Here is a 27,339-nt window from a genome sequence, read left to right as displayed (position 1 = left end):
TAGCCTGACTAGACCCAGCCTCATCTACACCACCATCTCTAGCCTGACTAGACTTAGCTTCAGCTACACCACCATCTCTAGCCTGACTAGACCCAGCCTCAGCTACCCCACCATCTCTAGCCTGACTAGACCCAGCCTCAGCTACCCCACCATCTCTAGCCTGACTAGACCCAGCCTCAGCTACACCACCATCTCTAGCCTGACTAAACCCAGCATCATCTACACCACCATCCATAGCATGACTAGACCCAGCCGCATCTACACCACCATCCATAGCATGACTAGACCCAGCCTCATCTACACCACCATCCATAACCTGACTAGGCCCAGCCTCAGCTACCCCACCATCTCTAGCCTGACTAGACCCAGCCTCATCTACACCACCATCCATAGCATGACTAGACCCAGCCTCAGCTAAGCCACCATCTCTAGCCTGACTAGACCCAGCCTCAGCTACACCACCATCTCTAGCCTGACTAGACCCAGCCTCAGCTACACCACCATCTCTAGCCTGACTAGACCCAGCCTCATCTACACCACCATCTCTAGCCTGAATAGACCCAGCTTCAGCTACACCAACATCTCTAGCCTGACTAGACCCAGCCTCAGCTACCCCACCATCTCTAGCCTGACTAGACCCAGCCTCAGCTACCCCACCATCTCTAGCCTGACTAGACTCAGCCTCATCTACACCACCATCCATAGCATGACTAGACCCAGCCTCAGCTACCCCACCATCTCTAGCCTGACTAGACCCAGCCTCAGCTACACCACCATCTCTAGCCTGACTAGACCCAGCCTCAGCTACACCACCATCTCTAGCCTGACTAGACCCAGCCTCATCTACACCACCATCTCTAGCCTGACTAGACTTAGCTTCAGCTACACCACCATCTCTAGCCTGACTAGACCCAGCCTCAGCTACCCCACCATCTCTAGCCTGACTAGACCCAGCCTCAGCTACCCCACCATCTCTAGCCTGACTAGACCCAGCCTCAGCTACACCACCATCTCTAGCCTGACTAAACCCAGCATCATCTACACCACCATCCATAGCATGACTAGACCCAGCCGCATCTACACCACCATCCATAGCATGACTAGACCCAGCCTCATCTACACCACCATCCATAACCTGACTAGGCCCAGCCTCAGCTACCCCACCATCTCTAGCCTGACTAGACCCAGCCTCATCTACACCACCATCCATAGCATGACTAGACCCAGCCTCAGCTAAGCCACCATCTCTAGCCTGACTAGACCCAGCCTCAGCTACACCACCATCTCTAGCCTGACTAGACCCAGCCTCAGCTACACCACCATCTCTAGCCTGACTAGACCCAGCCTCATCTACACCACCATCTCTAGCCTGAATAGACCCAGCTTCAGCTACACCAACATCTCTAGCCTGACTAGACCCAGCCTCAGCTACCCCACCATCTCTAGCCTGACTAGACCCAGCCTCAGCTACACCCACCATCTCTAGCCTGACTAGACCCAGCCTCATCTACACCACCATCCATAGCATGACTAGACCCAGCCGCATCTACACCACCATCCATAGCATGACTAGACCCAGCCTCATCTACACCACCATCCATAACCTGACTAGACCCAGCCTCAGCTACCCCACCACCTCTAGCCTGACTAGACCCAGCCTCATCTACACCACCATCCATAGCATGACTAGACCCAGCCTCAGCTAAGCCACCATCTCTAGCCTGACTAGACCCAGCCTCAGCTACACCACCATCTCTAGCCTGACTAGACCCAGCCTCAGCTACACCACCATCTCTAGCCTGACTAGACCCAGCCTCAGCTACACCACCATCTCTAGCCTGACTAGACCCAGCCTCATCTACACCACCATCTCTAGCCTGAATAGACCCAGCTTCAGCTACACCAACATCTCTAGCCTGACTAGACCCAGCCTCAGCTACCCCACCATCTCTAGCCTGACTAGACCCAGCCTCAGCTACACCCACCATCTCTAGCCTGACTAGACCCAGCCTCATCTACACCACCATCCATAGCATGACTAGACCCAGCCGCATCTACACCACCATCCATAGCATGACTAGACCCAGCCTCATCTACACCACCATCCATAACCTGACTAGACCCAGCCTCAGCTACCCCACCACCTCTAGCCTGACTAGACCCAGCCTCATCTACACCACCATCCATAGCATGACTAGACCCAGCCTCAGCTACCCCACCATCTCTAGCCTGACTAGACCCAGCCTCAGTTACACCACCATCTCTAGCCTGACTAGACCCAGCCTCAGCTACACCACCATCTCTAGCCTGACTAGACCCAGCCTCATCTACACCACCATCCATTGCATGACTAGACCCAGCCCCATCCATAGCATGACTAGACCCAGCCTCATCTACACCACCATCCATAGCATGATTAGACCCAGCCTCATCTACACCACCATTCATAGCATGACTAGACCTAGCCTCAGCTACACCACCATCGATAGCATGACTAGACCCAGCCTCAGCTACACCACCATCCCTGGCATGACTAGACCCAGACCCATCCATAGCATGACTAGACCCAGCCTCAACTACACCACCATCCCTGGCATGACTAGACCCAGCCTCATCTACACCACCATCCATAGCATGACTAGACCCAGCCTCAACTACACCACCATCCCTGGCATGACTAGACCCAGCCTCATCTACACCACCATCCCCTGCATGACTAGACCCAGCCTCAACTACACCACCATCCCTGGCATGACTAGACCCAGCCTCTGCTGTCTGCATCTCATTGCCCCCTGCGTGTTGATCTCGATATCCCCCACTGGCGCTTGTACCCTCACCTTGTCTACGGGCTTTATGTGGGCAGGCAAAGCTCTCATGCCCCAAAACCCCACACTCAAAACACCATAGACTATCTGTGCTGGCAAACTCTGCATAGAGCCCCTCCCCGTGCCTCACTTTAAAATGCACATTTAGTTGTTGCTCATTGTTGTTCAGAAACATAAACACTTGCCTCCGGAATGAAACAACGTGCTTAACGGCATCTGCCTGAAAGCCTGCTGACACGAAAACCGCTAGCAGACTTACCAAAATGACTCCGCTCTTTCCTGAGGACACGTAAACAGCTAGCAGACTTACCAAAACGACTCAGCTCTTTCCTGAGGACATGAAACCCGCTAGCAAACTTACCAAAACGACTCAGCTCTTTCCTCAGGACACGACAACCGCTAGCAGACTTACCAAAACGACTCTGCTCTTTCCTGATTTGATCATCCGTAATAAACAGAGGCAAATTTGCAACTATTTTGCAACATTGGTCAGTGTCTCCTGACCCCTCCTGTCTCAGCCTCCAGTATTTATGCTGCAGTAGTTTATGTGTCGGGGGGCTAGGGTCAGTTTGTTATATCTGGAGTACTTCTCCTGTCCTATTCGGTGTTCTGTGTGAATCTAAGTGTGCGTTCTCTAATTCTCTTTCTTTCTCTCTCTCGGAGGACCTGAGCCCTAGGACCATGCCCCAGGATTACCTGACATGATGACTCCTTGCTGTCCCCAGTCCACCTGGCCGTGCTGCTGCTCCAGTTTCAACTGTTCTGCCTTCTTATTATTCGAACATGCTGGTCATTTATGAACATTTGAAAATCTTGGCCATGTTCTGTTATAATCTCCACCCGGCACAGCCAGAAGAGGACTGGCCACCCCACATAGCCTGGTTCCTCTCTAGGTTTCTTCCTAGGTTTTGGCCTTTCTAGGGAGTTTTTCCTAGCCACCGTGCTTCTACACCTGCATTGCTTGCTTTTTGGGGTTTTAGGCTGGGTTTCTGTACAGCACTTTGAGATATCAGCTGATGTACGAAGGGCTATATAAATAAATTTGATTTGATTTGAACTACCACCTTTGTCGAAATGGAAGAGGCAGAATTGGCACCAACACACCCCTTACAAATATTGCACTAGCAATTAGCCTACCAACCAAATTTGCTCTTTTCATGAACACAACCACAGCTTTGTTCATTCTGGAAGCGGAATGTATAAATTCAGCTCCTACCTGTTTTCCGACTGCGAGCAGAACCCTCTTTAACTCCATTCTCAGGAACACACCTGAATCCATGCCGTATCGACAGCATCTCCTCCGCGCTAGGCTGAGAAGCCATCGCGCACACCACACCTTCCAAACCCCAACTCCTCTTCCACCCTAACTTTGAAAAAACCTGTGGATTCCACTAAAACAAATAGTGCATTAACCCTCCACCATAGAAAATAAAATTGAAAGAAAGACCAAGAACAGAATCAAGAAAAGAAGATAGGGCAGAGCCCTCTACATCAAACACTCAAACTCCCAGCATGCACTGAGAGAGAGAGAAAGAGAGAGAGAAAGAGAGAAGAGAGAGATTATAGAGAGTTATAGAAGGAAGGGAGGACAAGAGGGGAGAGAGAAGATTGTAATGTCTTAGGAATGACCAGGGAGTTGCTTTGCTAATATCAGTTACTTTCAGTGCCAAGACTAATATACCACCACATCACGCACATAAACATGTAAACACAATCTGGTCTATGAATAGAGGATGACTTACATCACACGAAATGTCAACAAAACCATCAATCTCCGAACAGACAGATCCAATCTGTCATGTGTCTATCTTCATTCTAAACTAAAGCCTGGTCCAAGATCGGTGTGTGCTGTATAGCCAACACTTATGGTCACAAGGAGTTGGCAGTACAGCACAAACAGATCTGGGACCAGGCCAATGTTGCTCTAGGCAGCACCTGTATAGGTAGTGATTCATCTCTACGAGCCTCTCCGGACATTGTTAGGACATCCATCAGAGTTAGGGGTCAGAGGTTGTGTGTAGACAAAGGAAGGAGCTCCGCCACACCAATAACCCCCTCTCTCTGTTGCAGCTGGTTGAGTGCAGTCAGTGGCAGCAGTGGTAGTATTGTGACAGGTAGGGCTGGGATACACACTGGCACAGCTGGACAGGGGGCACACTCTCCTCTTTCCCACACACACATCTCCTTACTTTAGTCCTTTCATTTAGCAAACCTCTTGTAAGACGTATTCAGCACCTAATATACTAAAACATCTCAAATGATTATCTTATTCATGCTGCTGCAGTAGTAACCTCATGTAAATCAAATTAAACCTCTTAGGTTCCTCCAGAAATCTGACTATGGGACTTACATGAAACGGTAAACCTCTTCTGGGTGCTATGGAGATAAACCTCAGAGAAAGTGAGATAAAAAGAGAGAGAGCAAGAGGAAGAGAAAATGAGACTGTAGAGATAACGAGAGATGGGGAGAGAAAACTACGTAGCTCCTACAGAGTGGGGTCGAGGGCCAAACCTAGGCGGCGCTAGCTAAAAGGCCCCCAGGGAGAACGAAGGAGTGGGTGCATGTAGCGGCACACTGCAAGCTCTCCCTCCCTTCGCCCCTCCCTCCTTACCTCCAAAAGAAGAAAGAGAGAGAGAGAGAGAGAGAGAGAGAGAGAGAGAGAGAGAGAGAGGCCAAGTGGAAATGATGATTTAGCATCAATCACTCCAAATCATTATTACGGTACATCTCACAAAGTTGGCCTACAGAAGAGTAACACCATCCAATCCCTCGTCTCTATTATGCCCAGAGGGCCACACAAACAGACAGCTTATATAACACAGACATAACTCTGTATACTGGGCCTTAGAAAGACTTTAGGTATCAGGACCCGAAGCCTGAGGAGATAGTCATTAGACAGTCAACATTAGATAGTCAAGTCAATGGTTCTTCTTTTATTAAGACTATGGTGAATAAAACGAGAGAGCTAAATTCAGAGGGAAAAGCTTGCTGAATGTTGAGCTAGCCAGATAAGAGATATTGTATTACAGTGGAAACACTCAGCCCCTACCATGCCTCATCTGTGTTGTTCTAAGGGGAGAGACAGAGTGGTGTTGTGACTAGAATGTTAACCTGCGTTATCTGGGGGATATCTGACAGGCAGGGAGTACCTCTGGCCTTTCAGGAGGGTTAGATAAACCATTTCAATCCCTTTCTGTTGGTAGAATAAAACACCTGTTCTGTTCTTGCCCTGTTTTTGAGAAATACAATCTGGTCAATTTAAACAGATTTTGAGAGCTTAGTTTGAATGGGTGAATTGACAGAAAGAGACATCTTAGATAGATATCTAATTCAAACAATGTTCAATTTCACACATCAGTAGCCACCACTACTATGCCCATCTCTGTGCCCAGGAGATCAGATTTAACTAATAATATCATTGTTTTTAGGAACAAACATTTGTTTCCTAATATTGGGCCTTAATTTTCCAAAAAAAGCTCTGAATGAATTTGAGCCATGTCATTATCTCACAGAGAAAGAGAGAGAAGGGCTAGTGTTTCATTAATGAAGGAAGCCAGGAGCAGGCTGTTGGTGTCTGTCTCAGTCTGGTCTCCTGTTGTCCCTAGACTCCCCTGGGCCTGGGGTTGAGAGGTCAGAGCACCAGTGTTAATGATTACCTAACATTTGACATCACGGTGTGTCTAGAGTAGTGAGGAGGGAGGTCGGGGGTCGGAATGTTTGTGTAAGATGCATTATTCTGATGGTGTGATGGAGGGGGCAGGGGTGCCCCTCGAGGGACAGCCGGGGGTCAGCATTGTCAAGGAGATCTCAAGAGTCCCAATTGTTATCGGCGAATGCGAAAGAAGGTCCACTAGGGACCACGAGCCTCTGGACAGACAGTCTTTTGTTCCACCGAAAAAGACAAGTCACCGAGATAACTAATTATGAGAGAGGTTGAGAAGGAAAGGCATAGGGGGGTTTCATTCTTGGTAAATAGAAAGAGATGGATTGAGAGAGTGAGAGCGAGACTTAAGGTGCTGGGCAGTTTGCCATATCGGGGAACTTGATTTGAAAGAAAAGCCTCTTCACAGAGAGACAAACAGCTGTCAATATGACAATTCTCTCATGGGGATAGGATGCCTCTCTCCCACTTACTGCCTCAAACAAGTCAATACGAAGGCCTGTATAACATCAATGCTCTATATTACAGTTGAAATAGCCTCTACCACCGTGTGTCTCTGTGAGGGTGTGAGCTATGGGTGTTTGGATTAGTGTAATGTGTCATTTAACAGAACAAAGTATACTGCTGTATAAGAGGACATCTTTCACCCAAATTCTTTCTGCGTGACTTACCGACAAATGCAGATAACACATCTTACTTTTATTACACTAAACTGTATGGGCTGTACAACACAATCAGCCAAAAAAAGGACTTGCAGCAAAATTGCAGCAAAATCACCCAGCACGACCTGCTGACTAAGGCCATGTAAAGCACGGAGAACTATTTCAGTGCGTGAGACAGATTTTGCCCCAGTTTTGATCATCACACTTAGCCATTCCTGCTAACCTAAGTGAAAAAAGGGGCCAACACAAGCTGTTCACTTCTGAGGTGAGTTTCTTGAAGAAGGTGTCTGGCGTGCTATAATGTTGACATGTGCTAACCGCATTTCTGCAGTGAAAAAAACAACAACATTGGTTCAAAAATAAGAGCACCTGGTATAATAGCACCTTTTATGAACCCAGGCAACCACCACAATACAGTATCAAACAAACAGTATAAAACGGTAGAACCAGACACTTACACCTTCCAACTACCACTCACTAAACATATACAGCACTTCGGCTAGGGCCTAAGCTCTGCGTTGCTTCCATAGAACACGCAGTCAACTACACATAGTTCCAGACGATAGATATAATATCTATTTTCTCTCTCACATATATTTCTTATACTTATTCCACTCTGCAAGCAGCAAACTATTTCAGGTGACCGGAAAGAGCGGAAACCCCAAAATAGCTTACTTTCAAATGCTTCTTCACTTCATTTCATTCAACTCTCTCGGGTCATACCAGACCACGCAAATCACCACTGAGATAGCCATCTTGAATAAATTATTTTGCTTACTCATTCAACTCTGCCAGCAGGAAAATAGGCCTTTTTTACACCTCTAAAAACAAGTCCAGAAGAATATGATTTATGAACAAGGCGTTTTCTTTAGGTAATAAAACAGTTAATTATAGTTAATTATAATAATAAGACATGGTAATAAGCGGATCACCCATTTGCATGTATACATTTGAGGTGCTCTTACCTGAGACAGAGACAGTCATGGGGGCCTCTAGAGGTCTGTTGTTATCCAGGTCTCTGCTGAGCTTCAGTTCCCCCGTGACTGCATTCAGCACTAGCAGGTTCAGCTCATTCCCCGACTCAAAACTGTAGTGGAGTTTATCCGACACGTCTGGGTCATGGGCAGGTACCTTCCCGATTATCCCTGAGGGGAAACTATTGGACTTGTTGGTCACATAGTTGTTGAAGATAATCTCAAAGTTCTGCAGAACCGGGTCGTTGTCATTGATGTCGACTAAACGGATGTGGACTGTGGCCCGGCTGACGAGCGGAGCGGACGTGGCCTGGACCACAATAACGTACTCGGTTCTGGACTCGTAGTCGAGGTCCGTGAGGGCGGTGAGGTCGCCTTTGAAGATGTCCAGCTTGAAGACCTCTGGGATGTTCCCCTCGACGATCTGGTACATGATCTGAGCGTTGGTTCCCTCATCTGGGTCGGTGGCGCTGATCCGAGCCACGACGGAACCGACGGGACTGTTCTCCTCCACGTAGATAAACAGTTCGTCCTTCTCGAACACGGGCGCATTGTCGTTGATATCCAGCACAGACACCTGGATGTCCACCGCTGCTTTGAGAGGAGGAATCCCCTTATCCACAGCGAAGGCCTTCAGGGTATACACAGGCACGTTCTCTCTGTCTAACTTCCTGGCTGTTCTGATGATGCCAGAGTAGGGCTCGATGAAGAAGTCCCCCTCCCCGTCATCTCCACCCTGGAAGGTGTAGCTCAGCCTTCCATTGGACCCGGAGTCCCTGTCGGAGGCAGATATCTGGAGCACGCTGGTGTAGACGGGTGCGTCCTCAAATACAGTCCCCTGATACATGTCCCGTAGGAACTGAGGTGTGTTGTCGTTGGCATCCAGGATTATTATCTCCACATAGGTCGTATCGGACTTCTGCGGAATGCCATTGTCCCTGGCGACGATGGCTAGCGTGTACGACGCCTGGTCCTCGTAGTCTATCTCCATCTGGGTGGTGATGGCGCCCGTGTCGGGGTCGATCTTAAACTGGGGGACGTTGTCCTCCATGATGTACGTGATGCGAGCGTTTTCACCCGTGTCTTCGTCGGTGGCGCTGATGATGACCACAATGGACCCCACGGGCCGGTCCTCGCTAATCATCACCTGGTAGTTGGCGCTCTGGAACACGGGACGGTGCGTGTTGGCGTCCGTGACGTTGATGAACACCTGTGCCATGTCATAACGTGTGCCGTCCGAAGCAGTTACCGTCAGGACGTACTGGCGCTCCTGTTTGTAGTCTAAGGGTAACGCCAAGGTGATGAGCCCGCCTCCACTCTGACTGGTGATGGCAAAACGATTCCTGGTGTTTCCGCTAGAGATCTGATAGGTTACCACACTATTTACATCCCTGTCAACGGCTGTCACTGTCAACACACTGGTCCCCACCACAGCATCCTCATTAATCTTCAGAGAATACACCTTCTCTGTGAAGGTCGGGATGTTGTCGTTCACATCTAGGACCGTGATGCTCACGCTGGCTGAGGATGACATCGCAGGCATCCCACAATCCCTTGCTTCCATGCCGAAGGTATAGAACTCGGTGGTTTCCCTGTCGAGCTCCGTGGCGACAGTGATCCACCCAGTGCTATTGTTGATGGTGAAGGGGAAACCAGGGGAGGTGTCGGTGAGATGGTACTCCAGACGGGCGTTATCCCCAGAATCAGCATCTATAGCCTGGATGTGGATTACTGAGTAGCCAATGGCCACATTCTCCAGCACAGTGGATTGAAACGGCGTGCTGACGAACATAGGAGCGTTATCATTTACGTCAACCACCTGGACCACCACCATCCCAGTCCCGTTGATCAACGGAGGCCTGCCACCATCCTGAGCTTTAATCCGTAAATTATACTCCCTAATCATCTCGTAATCCAGGGGATTAATGACATCGATGACCCCAGTGGGAGAGTGGATGTAGAACTGTCCCTTCACGTTGCCACTGATGATGCTGTAGTGGACCTTAGCGTTGTTCCCCTCATCTTTGTCCGTGGCCTGAACTTGGGTGACTTTAGAGTTGACGGCCACGTTCTCAGGGATTTGGACCACGTAACGTTTCTCACTGAACTGGGGGTAGTTGTCGTTCTCGTCCTCTACAGAGATGTTGACGGTGGCCGTGGCGCTCCGGGGTTCAGGGTCTTTCCCCTGGTCGTTGGCTTCCACGATCAGCTGGTACTGAGACATGGTCTCTCTGTCGGGCCGCTCTCTGATCCTCACTAGCCCGTGGCGCGGGTCGATCTCAAAACCCGCGTTCACTCCGTCGCCGTTGATGATTTTATAGACCATGTTGGCGTTGGAGGGTGCGTCTCCGTCGGTGGCTCTTATGGTCATGACCTCAAAGCCCACCTCTACATTCTCCCGTATGGTTACCCGGTATTCAGTCTGCTCGAACACCGGCCCGTGGTCGTTGGTGTCGCTGACCGTCACGGTGAGGTAAGACGTGGCTGAGCGCCGCGGGGAGCCGTTGTCTGTTACCATTACTTTGAAGACGTGTGTGTCTTTGACCTCTCTGTCTAAAGGCTGCACTGTTGTAATAGCACCTGTCTGAGGGTTTATTACAAAAAAGTCGTTGGATCTGCTGTCAAAGAGGGCCTCCATTCCATACTCTATTCTACCCGCCTCTCCATCATCCGGATCAGTGGCCTTCAGTGTGATGACGCGGGTCCCTGATGGTTCATTCTCGGGAACAGACACCTGGTAGTTGGGGAGCTGAAACTGGGGAGGTGTGTTCACATTTCTCCGTTTTCGGTGGTTCCATTTGCCAGGCACAATCTGGATGGTGTGTGATGATGATAACTGCCCATGGGTCTCTCCCTCAACCACCGTCACCAACCGCAAACTCACGCGCACGGAGACGCGGACGCTCCGGTCACTCAGAGCACGCAGTGTACAATGCAAATGCACCTCTCCGTGTCCAAAACAGTAGTCTTCGTCCAGCAATAGATTACCATGTTTAAAAACTACTCTCAAGTCTTTCCCAGTAGTACATGAGGAGGCAGAAAATGTGTTATTTCGCGTAAAGGCAGGCAAAAGTTTTGTTACATTCACAAGCAAATTACCTGCGGATAAGCAGGAAGTTGCTTCCAGTTTGGAAAGGTAACTGATGTGAATGTCGAGTTTACCTATTGTGCTCTTTCTCTTGTATTTGATAAAACAGTCTTGTCCGTGTACAAATGTATTGAAATGTGTCAAAACAAAATTTTCAGACGTCAACGACCCTATCCTGATATAGACAGGCACCGGGTTCCTCAATAAACGCACACAATCCACTTTTCGGTACACACGGAGAGCTCCTTCTTGCCATTCCACTTGTAAAAAGTTCTGAATGTATTTAGGAGTTAAGGTCCTGTCGATGTTGTAAGTCCAACCGGGCCCCAGGGACACATTTGCCAAAACGGTCCCAGTTTGTAACGTCTCCGAAAGGTGTAGCTCGAAACATCCCAGCAAGGGCACATTGAATAGAACACAAACCCAGGTCCAATACATCGGTAATTCCATGGTTTTAAACTCCAACAAATCTCATTCAATTTAATCGAAACATCTCCACCAAAGCATTAACTATCCCTCTCCCTTTTTCTTTTATCCTTCATGGTGAAGTTTTAAAGTGGAAACGACACTTATTATCCATAGTATCCACGGAGCGCAGTCACATGAATCTACGAGCAAAGTTTTAAATGACGACAAAATGGCTCCACCGCTCCCCCTCCTCTGAGAGCTGATTAACATAGACCTGCTGTGTTCGGCTCACCGGGACACTTTCGCAGGGGATCTTTCTCATGGACATTCGGAAGTGTCCTGAGCTGTTGCCATGACAATACAGAGAGCTTGTTACCACGCGCGTTGTGTGTTTGAGGACCACTAGAACTTTGTTATGAAACTAGTTTGGTGTCATTCAAACTTTGCCCGATGTTTAGAGATTAAAGTTGTGTATTGTGTTTGTCACCTGGGGAAAATGGTACATTAATTAGCACACAACCATCTATTGGGAAAGGTTATTAGTAAACTATTTGGACAATGAATCGCTATTGTCATGGTTAGTAGTCTAGAGCTCAACATTTGCATATCAATTCTGAATAAATAGTTGAAAATAATTGAGTGATTTAGATTTGGCCCATGTGCTTGGATTTGTATTATGGAGTTGGATTATACACATTTATGGTCAGTTTATGAATGATCTATTTTCAGAATATGCATAACTCTCCAGATCATCCATTGAAATTAGATTATAATCCATAGCTTCCTCCATTCCTACCATTTATGTTGGTATCCATGTCAATGTAGCCTTGTTTAACGAAAAAGTATCCGTTGCACCTATTTGTAATGTATGCTGCTTTAATTCATTCCAGTGGCGATTTTAGCATGTAAATCTTGGTGGGGCAAAAAACTAAGTGGGATGCATGCCAGATAAACCAATACACAACACACCACTAAACAATACAATGAACTGCACTATAAGGGTGACAAACTGCACCCAGAAACTTTTAGGGCCTACATGTTTTATTTGAACCTTTATTTAACTAGGCAAGTCAGTTAAGAACAAATTCTTATTTACAATGACGGCCTACACATAAAGCTGTCCCAACACCTTACCACTGCTACACCTGTCTATCAACGGAGCCTTGTCTGGCAGCGACACAGTTCACTCAGCCTCATTTACTGCCTTTAAAAAAAATGTGGCTGACTTGCTTAAACAAATGTGGTTTCTAATACCAATTGAAATTTACAAACTATGGCGACAAGCAGATAAGAGGCAATCCGTCATTTCGATTAAGACATTAATGAGCGGGCTAGGTTGGACGTAGCCAATATAACTATTTGTTTAGCACTTTTCAAATGCACAGCGACAGAATTCAGAACATGGGCCGTTCTTACAGTGTTCTTCCTGTTCACCAAGTCAGAACCATAGGATAAATAAAGGGGATATATATGCAGACAATGAAAGCTCTTACAAAATTCAATGATTACATTCCTCTTAAATGGGTTATATGCACCAAAGTCTCAACAGTAGGTGAAATTAAGAGGGGTAAATAGACCAAATTATTAGGGTGAGGCACATGGCCTACTAACAGCTTACTACACATCATACACTTAGTATTACTTTCTTAGCTACAGTATACAGCTCCCTGGCATATTACATAATTTATTCAGCAGCATACAAGATATCTTTGGACTTACCTTGTGCTGTGCTCACTTGAACAGGACGGTGGCACAGTTGTCCTTCGTGGGCAAATCTTGTCATCAAAGTCTGGCATTCTCTGGATTTATGGTGCTTTCAAGACAACTGGGAACTCTGGAAAAAAACAAGGTCGAATCATGATGACGTCATTGATCTTCAGGTCGTAGCTCTAGAAAGAGGCCCAAGTTCCTGACTTTCAATTCCGAGTTGGATGACCATTCAAAGCGTATTTCCAGTCTGAGCTTTTTTCCAGAACTCCCAGTTGTCTTGAAGTCAAGATTTAGCAGTTTCGAGTTAACGGTTTCTTTTTAGCTAAAAATGTGGGTTTCAAAACAGGCCCTGAATAACAGGTTGCTACTGATTCAATCACAACTTTTGGCAAATTGTAGGTTTTAATCCCATGGATATCACATCACCAAGGTATGCATGGAACTAAATAATGCATAACCTGCAAAGCCATTGAACAGGTACAGGTAACGACCAAAGTAAAGAAAACACCAACATAAAGTGTCTTAAAAGGGGGTTGGGCCACCACGAGCCAGAATTGCTTCAATGCACCTTGGCATAGATTCTAAGAGTCTGGAACTCTATTGGAGGAATGCGATACCATTCTTCCATAAGAAATTCCATAAATTGGTGTTTTGTAGATGGTGGTGGAAAACACTGTCTCAAGCACCACTCCAGAATCTCCCATAAGTGTTCAATTGGGTTGAGATCTGGTGACGACCATGGCATATGGTTTACATCATTTTCATCAAACCATTGTGACTACTCATGCACTGTGGATGGGGACATTGTCATCCTATAGGGGCATAGCCATGGCAGCCAAAATAATGTGCTCCCCAGCATGTTATACACCCTAACTAAGCATAATGGGATGTTAATTGCTTAATTAACTCAGGAACCACAACATACGTTGTATCCTAAATTTACTCCAGTGTTTCCATTATTTTGGTAGTTACCTGTACATTCCACCTGGTATAACATAAATGACGTTAATTTAACCAGAAACAGTGCATAGGCAAAGTATAGGTTAAGTATAAGTTGTACGTGTTCGCCCCCTTGTGGCGAGGGAGGAAGAGGACGTGAAACAGTAGCCACGGAGGTTATAGTGAAGTGACACATACTTTAGCTGGATTTCTTCAGTGAGGTTTTCTGCTGGCCACAAAAATGCAAGAAATCACTTATAATTTAAAACAATCATAAGTTTAATCACCTGCTCTTCAGTTCTGAATTCAAGTTATTCTCTATTTACATATTGCATATTTTGTAGTAGTTGAAAAGAATGCGGTTCAATCCAAAATGTGTTTAGGTGAAATGGCACCAAAGGAACAGGCACTCAACTTGTTTGGATTTTCACAAAAGCCATACATTTTTTAATATGCATTTCACATTTTGTAATAATCTGTCCAAATAAATAAATTAGACAATGAATTACCATGTGCATGATTGTACACAGTCCACACTATCAAATAATGATGTACATCACAAGTAACCTAATAGGAAGAAGTATCAACTGAGGGCAACAGTACAGAGGAAGTTTGAGTGTGTGTTTTATGGCGAGTGGACAGGTCCGAAAGCATGATCAGTGTGCTCTTCTGTTCTTTAGTAGAGGTTCAGAGAATGGGGTAAGGCTTGTGGAAGTACAGTAGTCTTGTCCACTGAAGTCTGCAATGTAAGGTTAGGTCCATATCGACAGTGGATAGGCCTGGGCTTAGGTCTGTTTCTAGGAAGTCTCTCTCAGGCTCAGCTGGCTGGTTCCGGAGTCCTCTCCTTGGCCACAGGGGCTTCCTTCATGCGGTCTCGCCCCTGTTGGAGAGTGTGCTCTGTGGGGCCCAGACGGACGATCTTCCCACTTCCCAGGCACTCATCCCCCTTGTACAGCACTGCAAACTGGGGGAGATGAGCGAAGTGAATATGGAGAAATTAGAAGGGAGGGTAGTGATGAGCAGGCATTGACGGAAGCTTTGACGCAAGGCTATTCAGTCAATGTTGAGGTAGATGAGACGGGCACAGAAAATTGATGTTAGTGGGAGACATTAATGCTGAATATTAACTCCTAGTCCCTCTGAACTAACCTCCACATTTGAGCGCATACACACACCACTATTCTCTATCGCTTCATCTACCCTCACTCTGGCCTCGAGCCCAGAGCTCCAAGACAAACACACCTCAGCCATATTGTTCTCTCAGAGCAGTGGGTTATGGGATAGCGCATGAAGAAAAGGGGGGTAATCCAAGCGTGGACAAGGCTCTTTGTACCCTTGACTAGAGTCTGGAGTAATCCCTGTCAGAGAAACCAGAGACGCACTGGAGCAGCTGGCTACGTTTGTTGGGCCTATGATAGGCCTTTGTTAGCTAGCTAATCAGGATCTTAAGGAATAACACACTGGGACTAACACACCAGCTCAACTAAAACCACTGTAATGGTTCATGGGTTGGCTTTACTCTTAAAAGCTGACCTAACGACAATAAATCAATTTGAAAATGGCCTAAAGAAATGTTACTCATAGTTAAAATTCTTCTGAGAACAAAACATCCCTAGAAAGTAATGAAACCAACTGCCCAAACTCTGAAAAGGGTGAGACAGGTGGCTTACTATGTGCGGGAAACAGAGAGCTTACCTGTCCTGGTGTGAGTGCTCTGATCGGCTGAGACAGCATGATCCACACAGAGCCATCCATGTTCAAGGTCACAGTGCAAGGGGCTGGAGATAAACAACCTCACTGTGTTATTAACATGTTACTAACACTTTAACATATCACTAACATTTTTGAAGTGTACATTTTCGACTCAATAAAGCTGTTTTTTAAGCCGTATGGGAGGTAACGGTATTGTTTCCCCCCCCAACTTTGTCATATCCAATTATGATTGGATGGGTCTGGGAGAGGCGAAGGTCGAGTCATGCGTCCTCCGAAACATGACCCGCCAAATCGTGCTCCTTATAACACCCGCCCGCATAACCCGTTAACCAGGAAACACCATTCAACTGGCACCCGGGCCAATCAGGAGATGCTAGAGCGCGATAAGCAAAGTAAAGCCCCTCCCAGCCAAACCCTCCCTTAACCCTGATGACGCTTGACCAATTTTGCACCGCCCTGTGGGACTCCCGGTCACAGCAGGTTGTGACATAGCCTGGGATCGAACCTGGGTCTGTAGTGACGCTGTGACTGCGATGCAGTGCATTAGACCGCTGCGCCACTCGGGAGGTAAAGGTATTGTTAATGACACATCCTTACAAATTGTGTCTGGCCCTAACTTGTTATTTCACTCACTGAGAGGCATCTGGTGGATGAAGCGGAAGTGACACTCCATCATCTTAGTCTGGATCAGCTCAGTGGGAGGGTCCTCCGTTATCCAATGGAAACGATCTGTTCGTACCGTGTCTCTGAATAGAGCCGGGTGATTGGTGGTCGGACCCTGATGTTAGGGAGTTTAGAATCAGAATCCCATTGAGAATCAACAGCAAGGAGGTGGGAGATCTGCCTGTATTGTAGTTGGGCCGGTTGTTTAGGACAAAATTAGGTATAACAGTATTGAAGAGGTAGAAACCATTCCTTACCACAAACACTTCTCCAGTAGTAATGTCTTTGTCCACAACAAACCATGCATCCCTCTGCCCACCAATCCTAGCCCTTTGGCCTAGTGTCAGGGAGAACCAACCTGAAAGGAAGAAGGGGCAGAGAACTAGTAGTTAATGTAAAGGTTTACTATTGGAAGAGCAGTACTCTTATAAGGATAGTGGGACAAGCACTACCATAGAAGATACCACTGGGGATATCACACAGCATTACCTTGATGTTCCCCCATGATCTTCCCATCCTCAATGGAGACAAAGTTCCCCGGTTTTGGCTCTAAATACTGACAGAAAAACAGGAATGCAGATATTATCACAAACATGTTTATTTATTACTATGACCAGTGTATCTCAATAATGAACTTCATACAGTAGTTTTCTTCATACAGTGTGTGTATTTGAATTCATACCTCTAGAATGAAATCCTCAAATTTCCTTTCTCCAATAAAGCAGATGCCCATACTCTGGAAACAGATGATATTCAGTGTTGCCACACAGTCCACGAAAAAAATACAACTGACTTCGTAAGATGTAATCTATGTCAATACAGTGTAATTAGGGTGTAGGCCAAACAACAACAATGCAATGAAATTATGTTAAACTTTCGTTAATCTGTAGGCAGCTCAGAGAGGAGAGATGATCAATGCTTTATCTACACTCCTGTCCGTATGTACTTGGACAGCGAAACTAACATTTTACATTTGGCTCTATACTCCAGCATTTTAGATTTGAGATCAAATGTTTCATATGAGGTGAATGTACAGCATGTCCCCTTTTTTTTGGGGGGGGGGGGCTATTTTCATACACATTTATTTTACCGCTGAGAAAGGAAAGCACTTGTCCCCACCCCCATGTGAAGAAGTCACAAGTATTTGGACAAATTCACTAATAGTGTATCAATAACAGGGGACATTAGCATTTTTGGGAGGGTATGACCTTTATTCATGATTTTGGGGGTATGATCATCATTATTCATGAATGATTATCCGTAATCATGGTAGCATGCACATTAAGACCAGATACCACACCCTAACAGGCTATTTTTCCCCTTTACTCATATCAGAATGAAACTTTACCAGTTGAAAGTATCCATAGAACATATTTTGTATTAAAAGTAAAATATTTTGATTTAAAAATATGCAAATCCTCAATAAATATAAAACACTTCACACGTATGACGGATGCATACACCTTGATCATACCAACAGCGTCATTGCGCAAAATGTTATGCAGAATCATCTGGATGTGTGTGCGACAAAAGTTCAACATTCACCTGCGGCCATTTTTGTCAAGAGGTCCACACATATGATCGATAAATCCAAACTATGCACCACACAGAATGCAGTCCAACTGACTCTGCAACACAATCCTGCAAGTCGAACGCAGCGTTCCATTGGAAATGAATGTACTTCTGGTGTACCAAACGGCAATGACACTGTCGGGGTGAGGGTGGCGATATTTTGCATAAAACTTACAGATAAAACGCCACAAGATATCAAAAAAAGGCCTTTGGACAAGTCTGGCTATAAGTCCTAAGAACCAGTGTGTGGAATAATGTAAATGTACCTCCTTTGAAGGCTGAGAAAAAGGTCATTTTGAGAAAATGGCCGATAAAGACAGGCCGGGCAAAGTTGAATTACTGTTTAATGGATGCCGCCCTTTTCCTGCAAAAAAATGTGTTATTTTTCTGGCAATATATGCAGCGCTTTGTCTATAATGCACTGTCCACTCTCCCAAGTTGATGCCCAAGAGACCAAACAGCCTCAGATCATGTTTGAGACTCAGATTGGACAGTGTAACACACAAGCTCACACCTGCAGGTGACGATGTTCAATTTCTCTCTCGTGCCGTCATGGCTGAAGCCAGTGCAAATTCCTACTATTTGTGTGTTCAGGTTAAACGTGGGACAATTGACTGGTCAGAGATCAGGGCATTCATCAGCAAAGACACAGTGCAAGCTGACAGTTTTTTGGACAACCAAATTGAAATCAAAATACTGGATGAAATCGAAGTGTGTCAGCTGTATGGTAATTTGCGATTCGTAACTTACATAAAAAAAAAAGGTACTACCAGGAGTAGTAGGCCATCCGAAAACACCAAGACGGAATGCGTTTTGAAGTGGAGCCGCCGAGAACAGCTAGCATCTCCAGCAAAGTACATCGCCAGTGGCACGCGCACACTTCGAGCAGATCAGCAGCTCCACAATAATGTGATTGACTGTCTCCAAGGTGGGGGCTTTTCGTGGCAGCCAGACGAGACAATTGAAGGAGGATGAGGTGAGCAAAGTCACTGGGCTCGAATTTAGTCAAGCTTGAACTATATGCACTACCGATCAAAAGTTTGGGGTCACTTAGAAATGTCCTTGTTCTAGGCCTCCTCTGTCCAGTGTCTGTGTTCTTTTGCCCATCTTAATCTTTCCCTTTTATTGGCCAGTCTGAGATATAGGTTTTTCTTTGCAACTCTGCCTAGAAGGCCAGCATCCCGGAGTCGCCTCCTCACTGTTGGCGTTGAGACTGGTGTTTTGCGGGTTCAATTTAATGAAGCTGCCCACATAATTGCAAAAGGGTTTTCTAATGATCAATTAGCCTTCTAAAATGATCAACTTGGATTAGCTAACACAACATGCCATTGGAACACAGGAGTGATGGTTGCTGATAAAGGGCCTCCGAACGCCTACGTAGATATTCCATTAAAAAATGTGCCGTTTCCATCTACAATAGTCATTTACAACATTAACAATGTCAACACTGTATTTCTGATCAATTTTATTTCTAAGTGACCCCAAATTTTTGAACGGTAGTGTAGATTGATGCTTCTAATTGTACATGTTATAAACTACACTTATGATGATGATAAGGCTATACTCTATGGCTGGATTGATGTATTTTTTCCAAGACTACATTAATTTGGCAGACCTAACTTGACTGACCCTGTTTCTACAAGGCCTAGGTCTGAGAGGCCTAAATCATATTTCTAACCTCATATTAAAGTTGACATTCTGTACTTGTCGCCTCATATGAAATATTTGATCCCAAATCAAAAATGCGGGAGTACAGAGACAAATGTAGATGTTTTTGCTTGAATGCCCAAATACAGTACATACAGAGGGCAGTGTATCAGTCTGTGTGGTTAGTTACCTCTTTCTTCTTCAGGACGTGTTGGAAGCCGGCCTCGGCTGCAATCTTCTTCACGTAGTCTTTGGTGAGTCCCGACAGGGGAAAGACTGTACGCCGCAAAGCATCCTGAGAAATCTGGCTGAGGAAGAATGTCTGGTCCTTAAAACGGTCCGCTCCCTGGTACAACCTCACCGCTTCAACGGAGATAACAAAGGGTTAAAAATCTGAGATACCAATCTAATGACAGCCCTATAATAATTGGTCCCTATATCAAATATAACCAATGGTGGTACTCATTCAAGTTCCCTGAATTTCTCTACACATATCAAATGTCTACAGGCTTACAGATAAAAGCCTTTCACATATAAAACTCGGTACCCTGGACCGTTTTTGAGAATTCTACAGAACATATTTTAATTTCACAAGGCCTGAAAATAACCGTTCCAGGGTGTGATTAGCAAGACGCACATTCTACACGACGTTAGCGAGTCGCGTCACAATACCTGGCACCTAGGTCCTGGATCTTGGACCCGCTACTCACGCAGGTCCAGGTTTCATTTCAACCAGGGTTTGTTTGCATTTCACACATACTTTATAGCGCTGATCAGGGTACCAAACGCTCCAGGATCATAAGGGGATACAGTGAGTGAAAAAAGTATATGATCCCCTGCTGATTTTGTACGTTTGCCCACTGACAAAGAAATGATCAGTCCATCATTTTAATGGTAGGTTTATTTGATCAGTGAGACAGAATAACAACAACAAAAATCCAGAAAAACACATGTCAAAAATGTTATGAATTGATTTACATTTTAATGAGGGAAATAAGTATTTGACCCCTCTGCAAAACATGACTTAGTACTTGGTGGCAAAACCATCTGACCACAACACTTTCATCCAGTTGTCCTCTGAATCATTCAGATGTTCATTGGCAAACTTCAGACGGGCATGTATGTGGGCTTTCTTGAGCAGGGGGACCTTGCGGCCGCTGCAGGATTTCAGTCCTTCACGGCGTAGTGTGTTACCAATTGTTTTCTTGGTGACTATGGTCCCAGCTGCCTTGAGATCATTGACAAGATCCTCCCGTGTAGTTCTGGGCTGATTCCTCACCGTTCTCATGATCATTGCAACTCCACGAGGTGAGACTTTGCATGGAGCCCCAGGCCGAGGCAGATTGACAGTTCTTTTGTGTTTCTTCCATTTGCAAATAATCACACCAACTGTTGTCACCTTCTCACCAAGCTGCTTGGCGATGGTCTTGTAGCCCATTCAAGCCTTGTGTAGGTTATGTGGACAGGTGTCTTTTATACAGGTAACAAACTGAGATTAGGAGCACTCCCTTTAAGAGTGTGCTCCTAATCTCAGCTCGTTACCTGTATAAAAGACACCTGGGACCCAGAACTCTTTCTGATTGAGAGGGGGGTCAAATACTTATTTCCCTCATTAAAATGCTAATCGATTTATAACATTTTTGACATGCGTTTTTCTGGATTGTTTTGTTGTTATTCTGTGTCTCACTGTTCAAATAAACCTACCATTAAAATGATAGACTGATCATTTCTTTGTCAGTGGGCAAACGTACAAAATCTGCAGGGAATCAAATACTTTTTCCCCCTCACTGTATGTGAAAGCACCCAAAGTCTCCATATTGTTATAGAGGTAAGATTGACATAATAATAATACTAATAATAGTAAATAATAAAACTTTGGTATGAGAAAAGCACAGAAAGATGTTGAGAGGAGGTTGTTGTTCTTACGGTTCCGGATCTCAAAGCGGTCTCTGAAGACATGTTTAGGGGGAGGAGCCACATGACTCTGTTGGAAGACATCTTCATCCTCCTGAGATGTCCTGGCATAGTGGCCTGTCGCCATGGCATCAGCTCCTAGGGGGGAAATCAGCAACAACACAATATTGTCTTTTTTTTTGTACAAGCTCAGTTTCTTTAATGGTACTTCAAGGTCTTAGCATACTTGGATGTTTTTCATGATATAATGCATAGTAATACTGAGCATTATTACGCTACATACCCAAGCCGTTGATGGCATAATTGTAGAAGTGGTTGAATTTGATGTGTTTGTTGCACAGAATGTCTGGATTTGGTGTCCTGCCCTTCTCATATTCCTTCAAAAGATTGCTGAAGAAAGGAGACATTGGTCAGACATTGAGAAACAGAGCAATCTGGGGTTGGTGGGTATAATTTGTGGAACGTTCCAACAGGAATCTCTTCCAAAAACGTTGTAAATAACAAGGTTGCCAACAAACAACGCACATACAAAGTTGTATAGCGGTAGAATAAGATACCAGGTAGGGAGTGGGCTATTTCATAAAGTTTTTCACTCACCACGTTTATGCTGAAAAATGTCTGTCCTCACTCTGGTAGTCAGTCTATGGATAAACATTAAGAATACGCTACATGGTGAGTTGATGCCTATTCGGCAGCTAGTTAGCTAGGTGAATTGATTATGCTACTTTGTATGCGTTGTTTGTTGGCAACCTTGTACTTTACAAAGTTTTTGGAACTGATTCCTATTGGAACGTTCCACAAATTATACCCATCCATCTGGGGTATATTCACTATCAGATTCCTGTTGGAACGTTCCACAAATTATACCCATCCATCTGGGGTATATTCACTATCAGATTCCTGTTGGAACGTTCCACAAATTATACCCATCCATCTGGGGTATATTCACTATCAGATTCCTGTTGGAACGTTCCACAAATTATATCCACCCATCTGGGGTATATTCATTTATCAGATTTTGTTGCAAACGGAAGACGTTTTGCAACGAAAATGTGTGTTTCTATTGGACAAATTCAGATAGGTCGCTTCCCATTTCGTTCCATTTTCTCTGTTTGGTTCTTAAACGGTAAACGGTTTCCTTTGCAAGACAATGAACACACCCCAGATCTAGCCTTGTGACACCAACCTAATCCCGTGATAACTCACATTATTTCAATTAAGGTGAGTGCAGCTGTCTGCTTAGCCGGTCTACAACTGTTCCAATTATACAGATTTAACAATCATCTCCTCATTAAGGAGGATACCTACGTGAACACTTCGTGCCAGTACTCTTTGACGTAGGACACTTGATGGAAAGGTATGTCCAGATTCTGGCACACTTTGTAGGCATCTTCACAGTCCTTTTCGGATGAACACACCCCATTCTCATCCAGGGAATCCCAGTTCTTCATAAACACTCCAGTAACGTGGTACCCTGTCAATAAAACAAGCCAATGGGAAGACGTGAAACTTACAGTAAACAAGAAACATTAGATATAAAATAAAACATATTCCGTTAACTCTTTTTTTAAATGTCAGTTTATTTGTATCGTCTCAATGAGTTTAGCTAACGTTAATGTTGAGTGTTCCAGTGAAGAAACGTCTCACCTCTTCTTCTGAGTAACAAAGCCGTTACAGAGCTGTCAACTCCCCCAGACATCGCGCACACGACATGTCTCACGACACCCATGATTTGTCGCAACTATTTGCCAGGAAAATACGTTTTGAATTGACTAATTCAGGTTACAGCTTAACTTTTTCGGATAGACGCGGCCATTTCTTCGTTCCGTCTCAAAACAGTGTCCGACTAGAAACAAGTCGCGTGTGGCTTTACCTCCAGAATAACTGTAACATTGTGTAAACATAACGGAGCTGTTGAAATTCTGCTCCGTAAATTGGATACAAATCTCGAAAATCCACACATTTGCATATATTTTTCGAAAGTATCAAGGTACGTTGACAAGAATTATACATGTCTCTGATTATATCGACTGTTACACCCGCAAAAGTGGAATATATTGCACAAATGTGTAGATCTGTAGTAACAGTTCCACCATATCAATGGTGAGATCATTTTGTGTTACGTGATTTCATTAACGTTAACTCTTTTTGCAAGTATTAACAGAGCAGACGAATGAAACAATATATAATGTTTAATGGTGGAAAGGAGCTATAATCCTTCTCATTAAATCAAATGTTGTTGGTCACATACACGTGATTAGCAGGGTGTAGCGAAATGCTTGTGCTTTTAGCCCCCGACAGTGCAGTAATATATTATAAATTACACAACATATACCCAATACACACAAATCCAAGTAGGAATGAATTAAGACTATGTACATATGGACGAGTGATGTCAGAGCGGAACGGACTAAGATAGAGTAGAATAGCATAGAATACAGTATATACATATGAGATGAGTAATGCCAGATATGTCAACATTATTAAAGTCACTAGTGTTCCATTCCTTAAAGTGGCCAGTGATTCCTAGTTTATGCCTATAGGCAGCAGCCTCTAATGTGCTAGTGATGGCTGTTTAACAGTCTGATGGCCTTGAGATAGAAGCTGTTTTTCAGTCTCTCGGTCCCAGCTTTGATGCACCTGTACTGACCTCGCCTTCTGAATGATAGTGGTGGTGAACAGGCAGTGGCTCAGGTGCTTAAAGTGTCCCAGAGGGCGGCTAGTTTGCCCCCGGTAATGCGTTGGGCAGACCGCACCACCCTCTGGAGAGCCTTGGGGTTGCAGGTGGTGCAGTTGCCGTACCAGGCACTGATACAGCACGACAGGATGCTTTCAATTGTGCATCTGTAAAAGTTTGTAAGGGTTTTAGGTGACACGCCAAATTTCTTTAGCCTCCTGAGGTTGAAGAGGCTCTGTTGCGCCTTCTTCACCACACTGTCTGTGTGGGGGGTCCATTATAGTTTGTCAGTGATGTGTAAGCCAAGGAACTTGAAGCTGGGGTGCACCCTCTGCTGTTTCCTGAAGTCCACAATCATCTCCTTTATTTTGTTGATGTTGAGTGAGAGGTTGTTTTCTATGCAAATTAATGACTGGTTTTAGGATAATCCCACCAAAGACTGTTTCGAACCACTTTGATACAACTCTGTGGTTGTCTTCAAGCATGGTGGACGTGCCACTATCAGTGAAAGCCATCACTTTGGATCTGCTAAGAGATGCCAGAGAGACAGTGAGGACCAGTCCTTTGGGAGTCATCAACACTCCTATGATCCCATGGTGCCAAACAACACTACCGCTCAACATCCCCTGTAACATCCACATCAAACTGGAGAACATGCAGAGAACTGGTGAGTTTGTGTATGAATTAGATGCCGTAGTCAGACACATTTACATTACTACTGTACAAGTTTAAATTAATAATGTAGGCTGTTTTGTGGTAGATATATCGATAGACATGGTTGATGTTGGACATTGAGAGTGATACAATAACAGCAGTTTCATGTCATTGTGTTAATTGCCAGGTTCGTTTAAGATAAGAGGAGTGGCCAACCAGTTTGCCAGGAGACCAAAAGGAGCCCATTTTGTCACCATGTCTGCAGGGAACTATGGGAAGTCTTTTGCGTATGCCTCTAAACACTACGGCTCCAAGGGGAAAGTGGTGATGCCAGAGACAGCCCCTGTATCCAGATCTACACTCATACAAGTCAGGTTCTTCTTTCCAATTGACTGCTTCAGTCTTTAATTGTATCATCTAAAATGACACGTCTGAAAATAACCAAACATATCGGTCCATTCGCTTCAGAATTTTGGATGTGAGGTGGAACGGGTGCCTACAACCTGTATGATGAACGTGGTGAATCGTTGTGTCCAGGAGGAAAACATGACGTTCCTCCACTCATATGACGACCTGGACCTGATTGCAGGACATGCCAGGTATAGAACAGCCGAACAAGGCAACACAACCAGCTTCCTCTTTTAGAGGGAAAATAAAATGCTGGTCTGTCTCTCGCTGTCTGTCTCTCTCACTCCCCACCCTCTCTCCCTCCCCCTCTCTCTGTGCTGCAGTCTAGGTTTTGAAGTACTGGAGGTGATGCCCCAGCCTGATGTAGTGGTGGTGTGCTGTGGAGGAGGAGGTCTACTGGCTGGGGTGGCTGCTGCCATCAAATTGGCCGGCTGCGAGAAGACAAGGATCTATGGGGTAGAGCCAGAAGGAGGTACATAACACCTGTTGTTTAAATCTCACCAAGACAATATCAGGAAGGGCTTTTTACAACTAAGATACACCACAAACTGACATACATGAACATACACATAGGACAATATAGTGAGTGGTTGATATACAGTATGACCATTTTGTTGACCTTCATTTCCTGTCTTTTGATTCATTAGCCTGCACCATGTACAAAAGTTTCATCGAGAAGAAGCCTGTAGGCATGGACACCAAGAGCATTGCGTCAGGACTGGCTCCACCTTTTGCAGGTGCAGTACATTGGCTAGACCTAAATAAATCCTAAGAGATCAGGACATAAGAGGGAACAACTTTGTCTTCATCTGGAATGAACCATAGCCAAGCAAACAAATCTGTGAATTGTGCCTTCTTTACCTGTGCTAACTCCCTGATGTGCTTTGTACCATAAGTCCCGTAAAGGTTAAAACATCTACCATTGCTAACTGCCTGGTGTGTTGTTGTTCCCCCCAGGCACCCTGCCCTACGAGCTGTGCCAGCGCTACGTTGAAGAGATCGTACTGGTGAGCGATGAGGAGATCAAGGCTGCCGTGTCTACCCTGTACAGGGCGGGGCTCCTGGTGGAGCCGTCAGGGTCCGCGGCATTCGCAGCCATCGCTAACGACAGAATCCCTGACATTGCTGGGAGGAACGTGGTGGTCATCCTCAGTGGAGGAAACATCGGCAAAGACGAGCTCACTAACTTCCCTGATTGAATATCTAGTTAGTTACTTACTTAGGAATTGTTCTACTCATGAAGCATAGGCCACAAACAACAGTTTTCCAGCGTATTTAGTCCCTGGTGATTTGTTCAAGTTCTCCTCGTGCGTTTCCCCATTGAATATTCACAAAGTTATTATAACAGTGACTACTACAGAGAATAAAGAATGATTATTCCAACCAGTCTGAGTTAGGAGAAATGATGCATTCTTATTTTACTACATTGACTGTTACAGAGAAGAAAGAATGACCATTGCTCTAACCAGCTAAAGTTAAGTGCAAATCATGCATTATTTTTCTCACTAATACTTTTTTATACTGTGATAGTATCTTTTTGCAAATAAACTATGCAATGTATTCAATATCAGGAAGATATGCTGTGTTTGATCACTGAAATGTCAACAACTCAACTGTGCTCTTTATTCAACCGAAAGACACATTCTCATGTCCATACTGCATAGCAATCACTTGATGGGGTGTATCCTAGGCACGTAAGAAGCACACATGCCTAGGTAACACTATCAGTGAATCAGAGTTACCAAATAACAAAACTATGAGTAGCCCATAACCTCCCACCTACAATGTATTCAGACCCTTGCGAAAGTATTCGGCCCCCTTGAA

General features: G+C 45.1%; 3 protein-coding genes across 5 annotated transcripts in view; 1 reads left to right on the top strand and 2 right to left on the bottom strand.

Annotated features, from left to right (window-relative positions):
- celsr1a (cadherin EGF LAG seven-pass G-type receptor 1a) overlaps nt 1-11,875 on the bottom strand; it is a 126,995-nt gene extending 115,120 nt beyond the window's left edge. Inside the window, 1 exon segment of the mRNA XM_031797701.1 lies at nt 8,114-11,875. Coding sequence (XP_031653561.1) covers nt 8,114-11,660 — 3,547 coding nt within the window. The 5' untranslated portion in view covers nt 11,661-11,875.
- Nucleotides 11,876-14,525: 2,650 nt separating this feature from the next.
- On the bottom strand, nt 14,526-23,648 carry trmu (tRNA 5-methylaminomethyl-2-thiouridylate methyltransferase). Its single transcript, XM_020452142.2, has 11 exons — nt 23,424-23,648; nt 23,085-23,250; nt 22,060-22,166; nt 21,789-21,914; nt 20,053-20,225; nt 17,326-17,379; nt 17,133-17,199; nt 16,901-17,001; nt 16,614-16,758; nt 15,963-16,045; nt 14,526-15,231 (listed from the first exon to the last, which is right to left on the bottom strand). Exons 1-11 carry the CDS (start codon nt 23,503-23,505, stop codon nt 15,085-15,087), a joined length of 1,251 nt encoding a protein of 416 aa, XP_020307731.1. The 5' UTR covers nt 23,506-23,648; the 3' UTR covers nt 14,526-15,084.
- On the top strand, nt 23,089-27,085 carry LOC109864390 (phenylserine dehydratase-like). Of its 3 annotated transcripts, none has more exons than XM_020452143.2 (7): nt 23,089-23,133; nt 24,936-25,120; nt 25,295-25,476; nt 25,576-25,706; nt 25,839-25,987; nt 26,163-26,252; nt 26,473-27,085. In XM_020452143.2, the coding sequence occupies exons 1-7, from the start codon at nt 23,126-23,128 to the stop codon at nt 26,712-26,714; spliced, it is 987 nt and encodes a 328-aa protein (XP_020307732.1). In that variant the 5' UTR covers nt 23,089-23,125; the 3' UTR covers nt 26,715-27,085. The 3 variants fall into 3 exon arrangements, with proteins under 3 accessions (XP_020307732.1, XP_020307733.1, XP_020307734.1); XM_020452144.2 differs by lacking the exon at nt 23,089-23,133 and adding an exon at nt 23,294-23,766 and having other exon boundaries at nt 26,473-27,082; XM_020452145.2 differs by lacking the exon at nt 23,089-23,133 and adding an exon at nt 23,662-23,766 and having other exon boundaries at nt 24,876-25,120; nt 26,473-27,080.
- Nucleotides 27,086-27,339: the final 254 nt, after the last annotated feature.

Source organism: Oncorhynchus kisutch, linkage group LG19 (genome assembly GCF_002021735.2).
Source record: "Oncorhynchus kisutch isolate 150728-3 linkage group LG19, Okis_V2, whole genome shotgun sequence".
Classification (NCBI taxonomy): domain Eukaryota; kingdom Metazoa; phylum Chordata; class Actinopteri; order Salmoniformes; family Salmonidae; genus Oncorhynchus; species Oncorhynchus kisutch.
This window is presented reverse-complemented; position numbering and strand designations above follow the sequence as displayed.